Consider the following 19,003-nt stretch of genomic DNA (forward strand, 5'->3'; position numbering starts at 1 on the left):
ACTGTATCCCATAAGATGCAACATTACTTGACTCATACCTGTCATTGGATCTGATGATGGTGTGTATATAGACAGAATTAATTTCATTTAGCTATACTGAACTCATCATTGACGGAACTCATAACTAGGGATCTGCCGATTATGTTGACATAATTATGAGTATAATAGGTGCTTGAGGCAGAATGCTTGTGCAATACCTATATGGGCAGGTCACTACTCATAACACTTATTATCCGCAGAAATATTCATATAACTCATGAGCATGCAGTAACAATGTAATTATGAGCACTCTGGCATGTATGTCATTGTTAGATATGGATAGACACAGAGGTGACAACGATATGAGGTACTAATAGTGACTGTTTACTGGTACAAGATCGTTATAGATGCCCACGCTGTCTGCATAGCTCAACACAGATCATCTGCTGATGTAGGCATGTCTAACAAGTTGTACTGTACTTTCTTAATTACTTTCACTATTTGGCATGCATGTTCACTGTGTGAAATTGATAACACTATGGTTATTTTTTGTTGCATTGAAAGTTTTAATCTGATAAGTACTTTCAATATGAAGTTATGGTCTATTGATTGGAAGGGAATAAGAGTGGTATTTGCAAAACCCGAATTTGGCAAATCAGGCTTCCATCACACACATACAATTTCTTGACTTTAACCAACCATATCTATTGACCTATGTTCACTGCTAACAAAACTTAAGACCTGTAGACATAATTATATACTTCAAATTTATCGAGGTGGGTATGGTAGGCACATGCTTCCCCAGGGTGGTGCATCAATAGTGGGAAAACAATAAGAACAACAAAGAAAAACAAACTTCATCCAAAATGCGGCATACGGGCATGTGCTTCTCATTATAACTGTACTGCATTCTACCTACTGTTTTGTCACATTCAGTCACATACATGTGAGTGTACATGTACATGTGTTTGCTTGCAGCTGTATTACAGATTAGTGTAAAGCAACCTGGTGAAAAATTCTTGACATATCATGTATAGATATCAATAATCATTGTATAGTCGTAAGTATCAGTGACTTGTGATTTTGTGGATGTGCTTCTTTCAATGGCAGCTGATCGATGTGCGGTACACAACTTCTTGTAAGCTGCTTTATTATGCACCACGGCCAGCTGCATGGACTGGATCCAGAGGTCTATATCCACCTCAAAAACACCTTCGCTGTAAAAAAGGCGCGTCCAAGAAACTACAAGTACCTGTAATCCAATCTAATTAAAAACAGCTCAGTTGTAGGGAAAGACTTCATAAAAGTAAAAATAACTGGTAACTTAAAGAGCTGATATCTGGAGAGGCCAAGAATCAATCTTACTCATACTAAAATTTTTTAATCCATGCAAGAACACCTTGCATTGGCTGTAAAAAAAAGTGCACCCATGAAAGTAACTGGCAATTGGAATAGCTGATATCTGAAGCGGCCAAGAATGAATGCTGATATACAACTAATTGGAATTAACAAAAAGTTTAACATCGAACTTTTATCTTTCAGCTGTGTTCTACATTCACTCTTGCTGCATCATAAATTGATTTCTTTTAACTCTAATTGGCTGGTAATTTGGCTGCCTTTTCAGTGTATAGAGCAAAAAAAAGGTGGCCAAATTACCAGCCAATTGAAGTTAAAAGAAATCAATTTATGATGCAGCAAGAGTGAATGTAGAACACAGCTGAAAGATAAAGGTTTGATGTTAAACTTTTTGTTAATTCCAATTAGTTGTATATCAGCATTCATTCTTGGCCGCTTCAGATATCAGCTATTCCAATTGCCAGTTACTTTCATGGGTGCACTTTTTTTTACAGCCAATGCAAGGTGTTCTTGCATGGATTAAAAAAATTTAGTATGAGTAAGATTGATTCTTGGCCTCTCCAGATATCAGCTCTTTAAGTTACCAGTTATTTTTACTTTTATGAAGTCTTTCCCTACAACTGAGCTGTTTTTAATTAGATTGGATTACAGGTACTTGTAGTTTCTTGGACGCGCCTTTTTTTACAGCGAAGGTGTTTTTGAGGTGGATATCACTCATTTTTGTTATAGTGATAGACTGATAGTCCCACTGGGGGAACAACAAAATTGTTAAAAAATTTAATGGTAACATTTAGATGACTGATATTTGGAAATTAGCAATAATATTATTATCTTGGAGAGTCAAACATATGCACCTGTCATCTTGTTTGACAAAGGCATGCACATTACAGACTGTTCACACTGTAAATTTGGAAGTATGAATTTACAGTGTAGAATAGACAGACTGTTCTATAGATTTATGTTTACAGTGGCATTCATTTACTATTTACAACATCTCATATCTGTGGTAAAAAATGCTTTAGATTATGCTCATAATTAGCAAGTGCCTAATTAGTTCACAATTACTACACAGCTAGCTATTAACTGTTCTATTAGAGTATATTTATCTTTTTTTATAATATTATTTACAAAATATATCTGTGGAATACTTCAGGCATCTTATGCTCAGACTTAGCTAAGTGTTAACTGGATGCGTAATAAATTATTACACAGCTAGCTATGCATAATTTTGACTGAATTCATAATACAGACAATTTATTGCACAAGCACTGATTGATGGTAATACGACGCAATGCTTACCAGCAGCTATAGTTATCTTACTTAGTTCACTGCAGCTATATACATGTAAGTCTCAGATTACATTTCAAGTGTTTTTGTGTTGTGGCACTGTAGGGAAACGCTATGCATCTCCTCGTCTCGATAACTGCATCATCATCATCACATTTAGATCAACTGTTGTAACTGGATTGACAAGGTGTACAGATTTTCTAGTCATATAAAATCAATAAAGAGGGATCAGTAAAGAGGATGGAGGGAAACCAACAAGATATCAGTTAATTGAACAAGAATTATAGGAGGAACAGTCAAAATGCACTTAAATAAACATCTCAATTAATATTCAAAACTCTTTGCTGATACAATAACCATGAACTCTGCTCTGACAATTATCTTATCATTGTGTTGAACATTATATAATTTGATTCTTAGTGTGGAGCTAGAGCATTACATTTCCCAGGCCTCATAGTGCATGGAATAGTAATTTATACTAGCAGATGAAAGAATACTTGTATACGCAACCTGAAAGCTAAACCCTAGTGGGATAGCACTTTTTAATAATAATAAATAAATACATATAGTCATTATTATCAAGAGTCCATACAAGCATATAACAAGAGTTCATTTTAATATGGGACTCTAACTATCTTTTGGACAATGTATATAGGGCATCAGAAGATACAACCAGTGCATTGAGATCTGAGCCTTTTTGACTAGAACTTTCAAACTTGATGAAGCGAATTTGGTCACTGAAGGACTAGCTAAAAGTTGCAGTAGCTAGCTACACTTAGCTAGCTAAAATTTTCTGAGGGAGTATGTCCCAGAGGCCCAGACTATATAGACCAGTTGACTTAGCCTTAGCTACCACTTTCACCTTACTCTGGTTCCCCTGATGTATCAGCAACATAATAGTAGCTATAGAAAAAGCTAGTTAGGCCCCTATTTGGTGATTATTAGTTTCTCATCCACCGCCCGCATCCTTCTTAAGCTACCGCATGATAAGCCATTATTTACTCTGCGCATGCTCAGAAGAACACGTGATACCAAACTGTTATAATTTTTGTTGATGAACGCTACAATGCGCTATATATCACCAGGAGAACTGTTGTTTTCCTTAGCAAATTGCTGCAGTGCCAATTGCAATCGTGCTCTATCGACTTCATCAAAGCAGGCTTTCAGCTGACTGTCGAAAAACAGTTGGCGATCACGAAAAGTAGAATCAGCTGGTGAAGGCAATGTTTGTAGTAAGAAAGAAAGACAATTTGGACAAGGTCTGTACATCAGAGTGTTAATATTATAAAATAATGGCATAATGGTAATACCCTCCCGCCTGCATCATAATAATTAGAAAGGCTGGATGAGAAACTAAGGCCACACCAAGTCAAACCTTAGTTTCTGGTCACCCGCCCGCATGGTAAACCTGGAACCCTAGTTTATGAGGACTATTATTAATATTACAGGTGCTTCAGTGAATGTGACCCAGCAAGACACTTATTTTTTACTGCAAAAGATCGAGATACTCTAATAGAGCAGTCAGGGATTCCAATAGAGCAGTCACACTACTCTTAACTCTAATATTAGATATATATGCCACACTAATAAAATGTTTCTAACTATAGCTAGTTTTGTCCTTGATTATATAGCTGTTTAGATTATAACTGTTACTAATGCTTCTGTATCCAAAGTAATTTCAGTAGGATTAACTACCAGCCCATGCAGATGGGCCATAGCTTTAACTTTATAATTCAAATGTAGTCCTCTAATGATTAGTCTAGTAACTTCAAATTCCTTATCACTGAGCACTGCAGGGGTATGGAAAGCCGGCAACATTCGGTGAGCTTAATTAAACTTAAACTTTTCCATAACTAAAATTAGATTGGCAAGTAGAAACCCTTATAGTTTAAACATTCCCAGATGATCACTAAAAAACACTAGTCTGGAGCACTCAATGACTCAAAACTTTGACAGTTACTTTTCTCAAGGTTTACTGAATAGAAGGCTGGAAACGCATATAGCTAGTGGGCTAAGACTTCACATTTGAATGAAGAATTTCTGATGTGAAAATAGAAGTTAAATTTCATTTTGGATCATGATCATTTGAACAACTTAGCTATAAGTCATAGTAATACTTTCCTGACATAGCTAATGAGACATTTATTTCACTTGGAAAGCATAAGTAGCTACATGAGCAAAACATTTCCTATAGTATATTCTAAATAAATAAATAAATATACTTAAATGCTATACATCAGTGTATAGCTAGCCATGATCCATCAACAACTTTCCTAGTGCATTTTTTGCCGAAGTACAACTACTGATGTTGTTGGTTAAGTTTGACTAAAAACAAAATCAACATGAATTTGCTAAATTGAGCAAATAATAATACCATACAGTATATTGTCACAGTAGAATCTATAGTCCTGAAGTCCTGATCATCCGCCCGCCCGCATCCATTTGTAGGCTTGGGAGTGATCAGAAACTAAGGTATGACTTGGAGTGGCCTAATAATCACCGAATAGGGGCCTTAATGTCATAGACATAGCTAGGGGCGGGCATTTGCCCTACCATCATGCGTTCTATGCGACCATATGCATCATCACACAAAAAATCCTATAGCTAGGCTATAGTACATACGTACCGCATTGCTGAGCCATGACTAAGGACAAGTACCACACAAGACTGACAATTATCACGTGATCTATTTAGGGGAAGTCCCTTGGAATGTCCCTGCAACGTCCCAAGCGGACACACGTGATACGCGGTTTTAATTAAAATTGAACAAATGTTGTTTGAAATGGCAGTCCAAGAAGGAGAGTGAGAGTAACGAGTGGAGGTTAACGAACTGATTAGATCGAGGATTAGATCAACATCGACACACACCGATTAACCGCATTTGCAGTATTTTAGAGTCCCGCCAGGCGAAAACTTCTAGTAGCTCCACTATAGCTTGTATTTTCTCATGGCGAGATTGTAGTGACAAGGTGTACGGACCAAAAAAACCGTGGCTATCTTATCATTTGCCACTTACATCATCATCAGAAGTCTTGGAACTTTGGCTGCAGATGAAAAGTCAGTAAGTGAATCTGTGTCAGATATTGATGTTTGTATGAAAAAGTATACCCATTCACATGTTCTGGTCTAAATTACTGAATTTATGTACAGTGAAACATATGAAGAAGTTTGCTGCATGGGATGGACATTATTTTGTTTAATCACGGAACACTGTCATTTTCACAAACTAACCTGCAGAACTAATTCACAGTGCTTTTGTTCAGTTGTAACAATAATGTAGTGAAGGTTAATAATGGCTGTCAAGACATCAAAATAGATGAGAGCGTTCCTTTCCAAATATCTGGCATTCAATTCGCCATAGAAAAAGTAAGTGATTTTCAATCTTAAAATGACGAGCTTAAATTTCCTCTGATTTCCTTCTACTATAGCTCATCTTAATCACTATTCACTGCTATTTCCAAATCTGGTTTGGAATCTGAGGTATCTATCACGTGTCGTGGGTTATTATGCCTTTTATTGCATGACTTCAAAACACTCAATACAAAATGTATGGGGGAATTTGCTACACCCGGTCAGTTTAGGCCATTTTGACAAGCCAAAATTTCCATGAATTGGAGGCATCATTGTACTCGCAGAGAGTTGCTCTACATGTATCAAATTCAGAAAGTTACTAAACAGACTTGAGGTAGGTGGTACACGATAATTAATTTAATTTTTAATGATTTTTCAATTGAAATGTATTGGACATGCTGTTCCAGCTGGCATTTTTGCCATGAACAAAAGTATAGCGAATGTCTGCAAACTTCTTTATATGCCTGTCTATTCAGGTCTCTGTGTAATAATGTCAACTGTTTAAATGAATAAAATCCCCAAATGTTTATTAAGTGATAAATTTAAGTGTATTGTATTTAATGCTCACCTATCTATTTTTACAGGCAATCTAGTCATAGTGATTCACCCACTAACAGTGGATGACTTAACTCTGGACCAGGTAGGAGCTTTATTAGTATTGTGAATTTCATACGATTGGTCTCTTGTGTTGTCAGATTACCAAGCAAGTTGTGTTTTGTGGTGACCACAACCCAGCCCTAGGCCTAGTGATAATTGGCCAGTTGTCTGATTAGCAGCTTTGACTTCAGGTTTGTGCACAAGTTCACAGCTTTATAAGTTGTACTTTTATGCACTAGTGTAACCAAGAGTAAATAATGGAAGAGAGAGTATCCAACTGCCATATACTGCATCAAAAATGAGCATGTCAAGTAGAGAAGCCATCCTGTAGTGCTTTCAAAGGCAGTGTTGAATGAAGTAATAAACACCTTCTAGCTCAGACTGTTTGACTTCAAATCAGGCCTGGACACTTCAAACAGTCTGAGCTAGCAGGTGTTTATTACTTCATTCAACACTGCCTTTGAAAGCACTACAGGATGGCTTCTCTACTTGACATGCTCATTTTTGATGTAGTATATGGCAGTTGGATACTCTCTCTTCCATTATTTACTCTTGGTGTAACTTAATGTTATTTAAGATCAGGTATTGGTTGTAAAATGGGTTAAACAATATTGTCAGGTATTCACTTAGCTTAAAAGTGGGAATTGGTACAATTGCAATCCTGAATTTCCTGTTGTATAGCTAAGAAATATATTTACCATGTTGTACATTCTGTTTGGTGGCCACTTGTTGTTTGACAAGTCTCCTTCTGTTCATGTTTACGTACTTAGGCACCAAAACATATTTATGTTACCTCTGGTACACAGTGGCGGATCTAGAAATTTCAGAGGGGGTTTCAGATTCCACTCAACTTCAGCCTAGCTATAAGTCAAAGACCAAAAAAAAAAAAAAAAGGTCACAACCTGCTGTGTCACAACCTGCTGTAGAACATCGTAATTGTGATTTCAAAGGCTAACGTATGAAGTTTTTCATTTTACACCCATACGATGACTCGTCAATAAATTTTGGGTGTGCTATTTCCAGAGGGGGTTTCAGCTGAAACCATTGCAACCCCCCTGTATCTGCCACTGGTACACGAGATTCACTTATAGTCTTAAATATAATTTTTTTAAATGTTTAATTCAGTGCCTGCTTGTTCTTTTACAGGGCTCACTTAATGTTGTGTCATCATGCAGATATCCAAGAAATAATCACTTGGTGTTAAACCGATGTTTATTAAATTTTTGTTATGTGTTGTAATAGCATTGTTATATGTTTACTCTACCGCAAGAAATTTTCATGAATTTTGCAGCCATCTTATCCACAATTAGAATTGCCTCATTTGTTCTATCATGGCAGTTCACACTTCCACAGCAGTTTCACACCTCCACAGCAGTTTCACACTTCCACAAAGCACCATCAGTTTAAGGTGGAGTGTAGTGGCTTTCATTATGTACGTAAACTAATGTAGGGCAACAAAGTATTGTCTGGATTGTGGTTTGTGACTGCATGTACATGGATTTTCAGTGGTCATTCCACACAACTTACAAAATATTTCTTGTATCATAAGTGGTGCATGGCACTAAATGGAGTATTGACTAATGATTTATAGTGTCTGTACCTTCTTCACGCTTTCACACTTTGTTTTATAAGACATCTGCCGATTATAAGTGCTCGCATGGAGCGTGGCACCAAATAGACTCTAAAAGATTTCTCCTCAAAACGACTTCCCTAGGGAACTTACGGGTCTGCATGCTTTCACAACATGTTTGTCAGACATTAGGGCTTGTGTCCACATCGTGTCTTTAAAAGTTATTGTAGGGATTACATTTTTGAATGGAGAAAATTCGTGTAGGACCAACCAGAATTAGACAATGTCAGGCCTAGATGGCCGGTACAAACACGGGTAAGATGACTGGTATAACGTGACGATACGTGTAACACAAGGTAGAGAAATAAAGTGAAATATATCTAAATACGGCTATATTCTTTATTTTAGCAAGGTCGCAAGAAAACGACGATGACTAAAGATTTTTTTATTACGTAACGCAATACAAATCCATTGAGAGATGTTGCATAATCCAGGGCTAATATTGCGAAACCGACCCTACCCTACACGTAAATAACTCACAGTAGTGGCCGCGTCTTTTAATTGAGCGTGTGCTTCGTAGTTTCTTGGCCGCGCGCCTCACTACCGTGAGTCTTGATAGGAGCTTCTAAATGTTTGTGCCAAATTGTACAGTAGCTACTGCTCATAGTTACATTACTTAGGCTATTGCATAGACTGGTACTGGCAGTTTCAAATTCGAATACATTTTCTGCTTTCATACTGAATTTGAAAATAGTTATATTATATGGTGCAAATATGACCAAATTTGCAAAAAGGGGTTTTCCACACACATCCATGCCAATTCTATGAGCTTGGAAGACCATAACTCATTACTCAAACACACACATATTATATATAATATTAGTAACCTGGAAGAATTTTCACCTACTAAGCTATGTTGGTGCTCACTATACTGCCCAAATTTCAATTCAATAGCCTTTTCCAAGTAATCTGAAGTTATGAGTCATCAAAATTGTTAAATTGCAATTGGATGTGTGTGGAAGACCCCTTTTCACAAATCTGGGTATCAGCACATCTTTGGTGTTCATGTCTTTTACTGCTGTATATACAGCCACCACCACTTAAATTACCCATGTTATGTTATATTACTGAATAAGACACATTTTTCCTGCTATCCAGAGTTCATTAATAATATTATTTAACTCTAAAATATTATAATACGTTAACTGTGCTTGCAATAGTACACTGTATATCACATGGTTATAATCAATCGGATAAAATTGTATATTTTGTACAATGTCACAATATACAAGTATAAGAAGCATAGAGTATATCAGTTGTAACAGTTACTTGTCATGTTTTGTACATATGGGTGACTACTAGTTAAAACACACATATGACTGAATAATAATAGATTAATTATAATAAGGGGAAGAACCATACAAAAAAAAATCAAACTGATACCTTAGTTGTGCGTGTATGTGTCATGATGTGAAATGTGAAAATAAAAACATTAACACAAATAAAGTTGTCCATTGTAAATGTAAATGAGTGAGTTACTTGCGGACACACTTTGGTGTTGAAAAATATGCTCCATCTTCGCATATTGCAGGGCTACTACCTTGAAGCTTATAGCCTCGTTTGCATGTGATGTAGGCAAATAAGAAATCACCTATTTCTTGGCAAGTTGCATCTCCATTGTTAACATCCAAACATGTGCATATCTCTAAAACAAACAAAACAAATATTAATCATAAACTTAGACACAATAATTTATTTTGGTGCTGTACCAATTACAAGTACAAGTAAAAATTAGAAATTTTAAGTACGATTAGGGAAAATTGAGGGTAGGGATTAAATGTATACTAGTATATATTTTCAGGTATAGGCAACCTCTCTTATTTGTGCATACTGCATTAGAAGAAAGAATGGTGCTAGGCATATTGTTATAGACTATCAATTACTGAAATAGTGAATTGTGAAGTGGCCATTACACTTCGTTTTTAGTTACGTACAGCCTGTTACACAGCATTCAAATGAAGAACACCACAAGAAGAACCTCTACAATCTATGCAGTCACAGTGAAAGCTCAGATGATTCCCACTATATATGAATGTAGTTATAGAGAAGCCATCATGTGGCACTACCACAAATTTGCAAAGATATATTATGTGTATGGGACACAAAGGAGGGCACAGGTAAGTCCATGAAGTATGCAATGTATGTAATGTGGTATGTCAAAAGACAACTGTCGGGCTGAAGTAATGTCAAACAGTGAAAAAATCATGCCCATAGCCTTAGCCGTGATCGAGCAAGGCATCAGTCAAGCAGTTAGTCAGTATTTGTAGCAACCTATTAGAAACTGTACTGAAGGCACTTTTAGGCTTGGTTAAAACATTATACTTAACCAAAGCACCATGAAGGTATTGTGAGGCTGCTTTTAGAGTGATATTTTGGCCAGACCTTCATAATCCCTGCAGCACATGTTGTTGTAGACCTTCAGTGCTGGTCACTGTAAAATGTTAATAATAAATAAATAATATAGTACTACCTTACTGTATGATACAGTATGTCATGCTACTATACAAACAAGTTGAAGCACTTACTGACACATTCAGTTTGACTAGGGATTCTGTCCCATACACCAAGTTCTGTACAGGTAAACTTTTCACGTCCTTTCATTATACATCCTTTATTGCAGGTCAATATCATATCATATTCAACTTTCATGTCATCCATTATCAGTTCATAATCTCCATTCTCCAGATTAAAATCCATAGGGCACATTCCTATAAAATAGCAGCAAATAAATGGCATATGTGTGTATTTATGTGTGTGTAAACTGCAGAAGCAGGTTATCTAGTAGTGTTAATGGGTACCTGTGGAAGTAAATGCCAACTGTCTATATGTTTCAAATAACAGGTGATGCTTTGGATACCAACACCTTCTCATGTGAGACATAGTAAAGCTTCCTACAGGCTACCACCAAGAAAATTTTCCTGCACTGACTTTCAGTACTTATATAATTTATATATTAGGCCAAGTGAAATTCTGTGAATGTTATTCCTGTGGGAAAGCTTAAAAGTCTGTGAATACAGGGAGTCAGAAACATGTAAAATATCTGTATCTTTTATAGACCTGCAATTGACCAATGCCAGTATTCATCCATTGGTATAATATCAGTATTGGTACAGCTCTACGTATTAATAATATACATATACCATAAGGAAAAGTTTAGCACCATTCAGCATATTGTAAACAACAACAATGGACTTTAAACATGCCCGCATGCACACACACGCGAATCCTTCAACTGTCGTATTCATGGTCTTGCCCATGCAGTGAAACACAACACTGGAGCAGTATAAATAGTGTGTAAAATATTATTATAGAAGTACTGTTAATAAAGCACTCTAAAATCATAAGTGCCTGTGAAAAGTGGTGAATTCCTTGACTAGTATGAATTGCATGGCATGAGTTTGAATCCCCAAATCAGTTAGGTTTTTCTGTTTCTTAGAGATTTTTGCATAATCTTTTTGGTGGTCTATTTTTTATGCTATTGCAGTAATTGCACTGACTAGTTTGGATTAGTAAACACTTTTGTGATTGGTCATATAGGTAGCTAAAAATAAAAGGATTACAATATTGGAAAGCATATGAGAAATCTAATTTAACCACAGTGTTCATACTATACTGGTATATACTATTAGTATATTATCACAAAATAATGACTAGTTACATTTTTGAATTACTGGCTGTGTCTTCAATATTGGTTCAATAGAAAACTTGTATTAGAAATAGACAATAAATATTGGATATCCCCTTATAAATTTAGCTACTACCAGCTTATATTAACTTACTGCGACATTTTGGCATAGGTGATGACCAGGTTCCATTTGGTTGACATGTAATTACAGAAGGTCCCAACAGCATAAAATTAGGGAGAGGTGTATATGTAACTGTATCGCCGACTTTAGTACCACCAGAGTTGGATGTTGTTCCACATGGCAGAAATTCATATTGTGGGCAGCGTTTTTCTAATTAGACAAACACAGAGAAAAATGCACTAATTGCAATCATTGTGCACACAGTATGTATTCATATTCACAACATTATATCGATGCATATGATCTTTGAACTGAATGATCAATACACAGGAGACTTAAGCTACATATGTTACTGTCTCTGGGAAAACTGGTCTTATCGCCCATTTAAAAGTATCGAGAAACGTCGGTTTTAAATATTCAGAGTGTTGTAACTGGCCAATGGTGGTAGCGACGCATACCAAATTTTCACACGTTTCACAACAATTTCTTACCTTCCTGATCATCCACTGAAGAAGTAGTCAACAGCTAAGTTTCCCACCATTTTAGATAGTTTTTAAACCGAGGTTGCCTGTATCAGGCGAGCTCCAGAAGGGTGGGAGGCAGGGGCCCTGGAAGGCGGGCAAGATGGTGTTCAAAAATTGAAAAGAAACTTATTGGGTTGAATTAGGCCAAGTTATGGGCCATTCAGGGCTCAGAACTGGCTAAAATGAAAGGAAATTTACAGCACAGGTCATTGTTCAGTACCACAGAGCTGTACAGTCACACACAGCCATCTCCTGGTTGGCCAGGGCTCCATCAAGACCCCAGATCACCCGTACGGCTTGCCACCGTGCTTTAAAAAAGCAGCCAGCAAAAGCAGACCGCTTCACTCTGGTCGAATGTGGCAGTGAAACTTGATAGTGCATTCATTAAGCTTTGTGTTTGTATGAAAAATCAAACTTCCTGTCTTGGGTGATAAGAACGGTTTTCGTAGATCCAGTCACATATGTATTACCTCTATGTATGTTTGTTGTATTTTATGTTGTTGTATGTATGTATGTGTGCCTCTCTGGCAGGAAAGAACGGCTTTGTCTGACTGTTTAGAGGTAATAAACAATCAATCAATCAATCAATCATGTAGTTAAACTGTACTATAGATGTCATGAAAGTCTCTGTACTGTGGCATATGATATGTATTTGTTATACTGCTTGTAGTCATACATGTACTAACTTACTGATGGTTACACACTTTGGTGGAAATCCTTCCCATTTGCCATCACTACATAGTCGTTTCTGGAAACCTGACACTGCATAACCAGTAGGGCAATTGTAAACTGCTAGGGAGCCATGTATTGGTGGGTTATTATGCCATACAGACCCAATAGGAATGTCTTCAGGGATCGGACACTGCTTAACTACATGAGGAAGTAAACCAGTTAACTCACTTTACCAGATAAACTGATCAAGTCTGTACACCTGTAATGTGCTCTAAGGATGGTAGAATATGTGTATGCATGTCTGTATTAAAAAGCAATGGCATAATGTAAAATATTGTTTGTAATATCATGTTTGGTAACTCACTAGTACACGTTTGAAGTGGAAACTTCCATTTTCCATGCTCACAATGGTTGACTCCTCCTCCATTCAACTGATATCCTTTGTTGCACTTCAGACTTGAGACATATAGAAATACACTAGTTTCTACCACACGAAAGTTGCCATTGTGAAGTTTAAATTGTGGACAATCTGTAATGTCAAAACACACACACACATTGACTACTAAATTGTATATAACTAACACTATAGATAGATAGTCAGATTAGTAAAAATGTGGAGCTATGGTTTCTTATCAATAGTATATCAAAGACTATCTGAACTCACTAAGAATTACATAATGTCGTAATGACCTCACCCTTATGTACATATAAATCAAAAAACAGCTATATACAGATGTACAGTATTAGATGCAAGATTTGGTAAGTGCTTCAGTTTTATTCATGTGGCAATGAATCTCTACATAGGACAAAATGGTACTTTATTATGTGCAGAGTGTAGGAAGCTCTTTCTCACAGTGGGGTTGAGGGTATAACATGCCACAGTGAGTGGGCCACACACATGGTCATTGAATGAATATTATAATACTGCACACATACTTTGGCAACTGGGTACAACACCTGTCCATTTTCCATTCTTGCAAGTAAGCTGCTTGTCACCAACTAAACCATAGCGTGTTGCACAGGTATATGTTGCGTTAGCTCCTTCTTCAAAAGTATCAGGAATATCAATTAATGCTTTGGATACGGCAGGAGGATCGTCACAAATTAGTGCTGCATTGGATACACATTTCATAATAAAAACATCTGTGAGTTATTATCTCCTACACTAAGTTTGTGGGTATCTTTGTATACACTCCATTCACATTGTTATATTGATTATTTATTGTTGAATGTAATCAATGACTAAGCGCTGTAACATGAGCTAACTCAGCCTGTCTGGGTGTAATATTTTAGTTACAAACTATTGCTTTGATCATATCACAAATGAAAATAACAAGCTACTAAGTGAACTTATCACTTAAAGGATTGCGGAAGCAATAATATCACTTTTGCTGACTATAGTAAGTACAGTTCATTCAAATAACAAGTTAATCAGGTTTTTTCTGTTTGCAGGTTGCTACAGTGGGCATAGACCTATGTACAGGTTTTTGCCACATAAAACGTATTTCAAAACTTGCAATAGGAAATTAGATAGTGTGTACTAGGAAGGTTTTTACATAACATTTCCCTTATATTAAAAAAAAGCAAATGTGGGGGCTAATCGCTACCATATTAAATAACATATGTATGTACATAATTATGATGCTTGGAAATATGAAGTCATCATATGAAGGTTGTCATTACATAATGCATTAGTAACAGGGTCTTTCCACACGCTGTATGCATGTACGTACATACATATATGTGTGTGTGTATGTATGTATGTATGTATGTGTGTATGTATGTACGTACGTATGTATGTATGTATGTATGTATGTACGTACGTACGTATGTATGCATGCATGTACATACATACGTACATATGTATATGTAAGTACGTACATGCATATGTATGTGTGAACGCATCAAGTAAATTTCAGGAATAAAACACGTTTAGAAATCCCGAGAACAAGTTCTTGAAGTTAATTTGTCCTTCATTACCTCAACATTCATACATTGTTTTCACATATTCATATCTTTGGAATGGTTGGTCCTATCAACAAAAACTGCTGTAAATGATGTAGCAAATCTGTTGAACTTTATTTCAAGTTAGTACACTATAGCATATGAAAGTTGTCATTGCCATTTGTATTTTGATAAAGAATTTCAATAAAAATATGTGTGCAGTCAAAATTTTACATAATGCCATCAATTATTACATTAAAATTGCATCAAAACTTAATACTATGTAGCTAATGCCTTGTGTAGTGATATCATAAATAAAGAGAAAAAAAATTGGGTGTGAATAATTCCTGATTTTTACTTGATGCATTCACATGTATGTATGTATGTGGTTGTAAGTATGTGTATTTACGTGCAAAAGTATGAATGTATGTACACATAATATATAGTATCCAACTGCAGAGGTGGCTACTGGGAGTAGTAATACACTGTAATAATGTACTAAAACATTAGTACACTTATTTCTCTAGTTGCAGTCAATACTGTTGTATACAACACATCACATCTACTGTGACTAATCGTAACAAAGTGGTGTCAGCTCTAACCCAGTTCCTGGTATACTATATACTACAAGCATTTTTGATTGACTGTCAAGTAGTTTTATATGAATACATGAACAACAAAATATTTGATTTGATTGACCACTTTGTCACTGACTTCTACTGTTGTGTGGTCATATTGTTGTTATTCTAAACTTTGTTGTCAAAACTATCATCTATAGTTTATTATTAACATAATACCTGGTTGTGGTAATCTGATAGGGGTAGGTTGTTTAGTGCTGGGAGTGGTTGGTGGTTTGGTTGGTGGTTTGGTTGGTGGTTTGGTTGGTGGTTTGGTTGGTTGACTGGATGCACACTTTGGAGGATTTCTGTTCCACTCAATTCCAACACATTTTATCTTCTTATTACCCTTCATTGTATAGCCCTGATTACATTGGTAACGAGCCACTGATCCATCAGTAGTAGAATCATATTGCACTACTCCATTTTGTATTTCAAGAGGTGGAGGGCATCCTATAGCAAATATGACTATCGGTAAATATGCTTATGTGTGTACGTGCTCTGATTACCAGGAGTGGTGCTGGGAGTAGTTGGTGGATTGGTTGGTTTACTGGTAGGGATGGTTGGTTGACTGGTAGGGGTGGTTGATTGACTGGTTGGTCCTTTAAAACATTAACAAATAAGTAGTATGAGCAGTTTGTCACATTAATACATAATCACAATCATCACACACAACTATTCATACAATGAGGATAAGTCAACTGAGAACTATCACTTACAAAAACACCACACCACAAAATTAAGTGTACAATATTGTTTTTTAACACAATAATGACCTTTAGACACATACACACACACTCCATGTTATGTATGTGTTTTAATCTAGGTAATACAAACTGCACAAAGAAACTGTGCACTTTATAGTGATTCAATTGATCTCAGAACATTAATTGAATAATCAGCCACCACCAACTGTTAAGATAATTGTGTCACAAATTTGCTAATCTTAATTAAAACAAAACCACCAGTTGCTTGGGTGGTGATATCTAAGTGTTTACTTAATCAGCCACAAAAAAGGAAATGTAAGTAAAATAAAAGTTTCATAGGCAAAATTGTTTGCAATTACAAGCCAATTACAACATATGTAGAGGTGGCTCTCCTTAAAAGATGTCATTAAACCACAATGCAGCCATATGTTAGAACACATGCTGTACACCAGAAAGGACATGATTTTACCTCCTGTGTTTATTTTACTTGTTGGAGTAGTAAACTGATCGTTGATCCATTCATAATATTTACAGAGTAACAGTGCTGCTATTGTATTGGACCCTTGCATACATCCGAATGTTGTCATGGCGTATAGTGTGTTGTCATCTTCAGTGAAGCTGCCTGGTTTCTCGGCACATGCAGAAGTATTAAAGCAGGTCTGGGGTGATCCCTGCCAATTGGGCTTATATAAATTTTTACATTTCTTATTTTCATCTTTCTGGATGGGTGAATTGGTGATAGTATAAATGAGGATAAATCATCTGAGAACTATCACTTACAAAAACATCACACCACAAAATTAAGTGTACAATATTGTTTTTTAACACAATAATGACCTTTACACACACACACACACACACACACACACACACACACACACACACACACACACACACACGCACACACACACACACACACACATGCACTCCATGTTATGTATGTGTTTTAATCTAGGTACACATAAAGAAACTGTGCACTTTGTAGTGATTCAATTGATCTCAGAGCATTAATTGAATAATCAGCCACCATGAACTGTTAAGATAATGAAATTATTGTGTCACAAATTTTCTAATCTTAATTAAAACAAAACCACCAGTTGCTTGGGTGGTGATATGTAGGTGGTTTACTAAGATTCTCACTCAGCCACGAAACAGGAAATGTAAGTAAAATAAAAGTTTCATAGGCAAAATTGTTTGTAATTACAAACCAATTACAACATATGTAGAGGCAGCTCTCCTTAAAAGATGTCATTAAACCACAATGCAGCCATATGTTAGAACACATGCTGTACACCAGAAAGGACATGATTTTACCTCCTGTGTTTATCTTACCTGTTGGAGTAGTACACTGATCATTGATCCATTCATAATATTTACAGATTAACAGTGCTGCTATTGTATTGGACCCTTGCATACATCCGAATGTTGTCATGGCGTATAGTGTGTTGTCATCTTCAATGAAGCTGCCTGGTTTCTCGGTACATGCGGAAGTATTAAAGCAGGTCTGGGTTGATCCCTGCCAATTGGGCTTATATAAATCTTTACATTTCTTATTTTCATCTTTCTGGATGGGTGAATTGGTGATAGTCTTTTCGTTGATAAAGTTAATAACAGAAAGGTCATCAGCTTTGTTTATTTGTCTGCAGTTATCACTGATGGTCGCTTTAGCCAGTACAAACTTGGGGGTCTCAAACTTTACCAGGGCAAGATCAGCAGCTTGAGAAGTAGCATAATCGGGATGAATTGTAATACCATCTTTTACCACTTTGATCCTCATTGATGTACCAGATGTAGAGTATTGCAGGGCTGTAGCTTTAACTGACAAGGAATCATTCTGTGTACAGTGAGAAAAACAGCTGGCAGCAGTAATCAAACAATCATCAGAAATGATAGCTCCAAGACAACTGGACTTTTCACCACTTGATTGACACTTTGCCTTAAGTGTGGCCACCCAGAATGGCTGCTGGGCTAGTGTGACTGCAAGAATAGTCAGAAAGATGATGATTAATGCACCCTTCATTTGGTGTCTCTCAGCTGAGTATGTGAAAAAAGAATCAATCACAAACTGTACAGCATTATGTACAACATACAGTAAAGGAACATCCAGTCCTTACTTGTTGATATTTGGATCAAGAACAGTTAGGCAGCACTGTCAATTTGGTAGAAATCACCAAGTATAGCCTCAGTCAATAGTAGACTACAGGCACCACCAGATTGAAACTGAATGGACTAAACTGGTAATTTTATAGCCATGTGAAGCCACATACGTTGCATTTATTGTTACCATATATGGATGTAACTCATCAATTGTTCATCTTTATATGACCTCACATTGAATCACCAACACTGTATCCCTTCATGTACCAATTTTGGAGAGGAAAGTTCCCTGTAAACAATACATACACTGATTGAAGCCATGTGTTAATGATTAACTTCTTTCTAACCATTAATTGGCCTTGCACACACCATATTAGTTCAAACAAATACTTTATAATATTATGCAGTTAAAACAAATCTGATTCAGTGAATCACTATGTTTTGTGTCGATGTTGTTAAAATTAAAGTATATAATTGTCTTGGTACATTGAATATA

At 36.3% G+C, this 19,003-nt stretch overlaps 1 protein-coding gene and 1 long non-coding RNA gene across 2 annotated transcripts in view; one reads left to right on the forward strand and one right to left on the reverse strand.

The window, feature by feature from the left end:
• Positions 1-5,373: 5,373 nt before the first annotated feature.
• On the forward strand, positions 5,374-15,880 carry LOC136246857 (uncharacterized). The gene is made up of 5 exons (XR_010696876.1): positions 5,374-5,683; positions 6,558-6,613; positions 6,669-6,761; positions 7,717-14,287; positions 15,614-15,880. It is a non-coding gene; the product is annotated as an uncharacterized lncRNA (long non-coding RNA).
• The window catches only part of LOC136246844 (zona pellucida sperm-binding protein 3 receptor-like), a 69,731-nt gene continuing 60,180 nt past the window's right edge, over positions 9,453-19,003 (reverse strand). Inside the window, exons 12-13 of the mRNA XM_066038440.1 lie at positions 10,726-10,908; positions 9,453-9,845 (exon numbers count right to left, since the gene is read on the reverse strand). Of these exons, the coding sequence (XP_065894512.1) occupies positions 9,676-9,845; positions 10,726-10,908 (353 nt within the window). The 3' untranslated portion in view covers positions 9,453-9,675. The remainder of the gene's footprint in view (positions 9,846-10,725; positions 10,909-19,003) is intronic.

The sequence above is a fragment of the Dysidea avara genome, chromosome 2 (genome assembly GCF_963678975.1).
Source record: "Dysidea avara chromosome 2, odDysAvar1.4, whole genome shotgun sequence".
NCBI lineage: Eukaryota > Metazoa > Porifera > Demospongiae > Dictyoceratida > Dysideidae > Dysidea > Dysidea avara.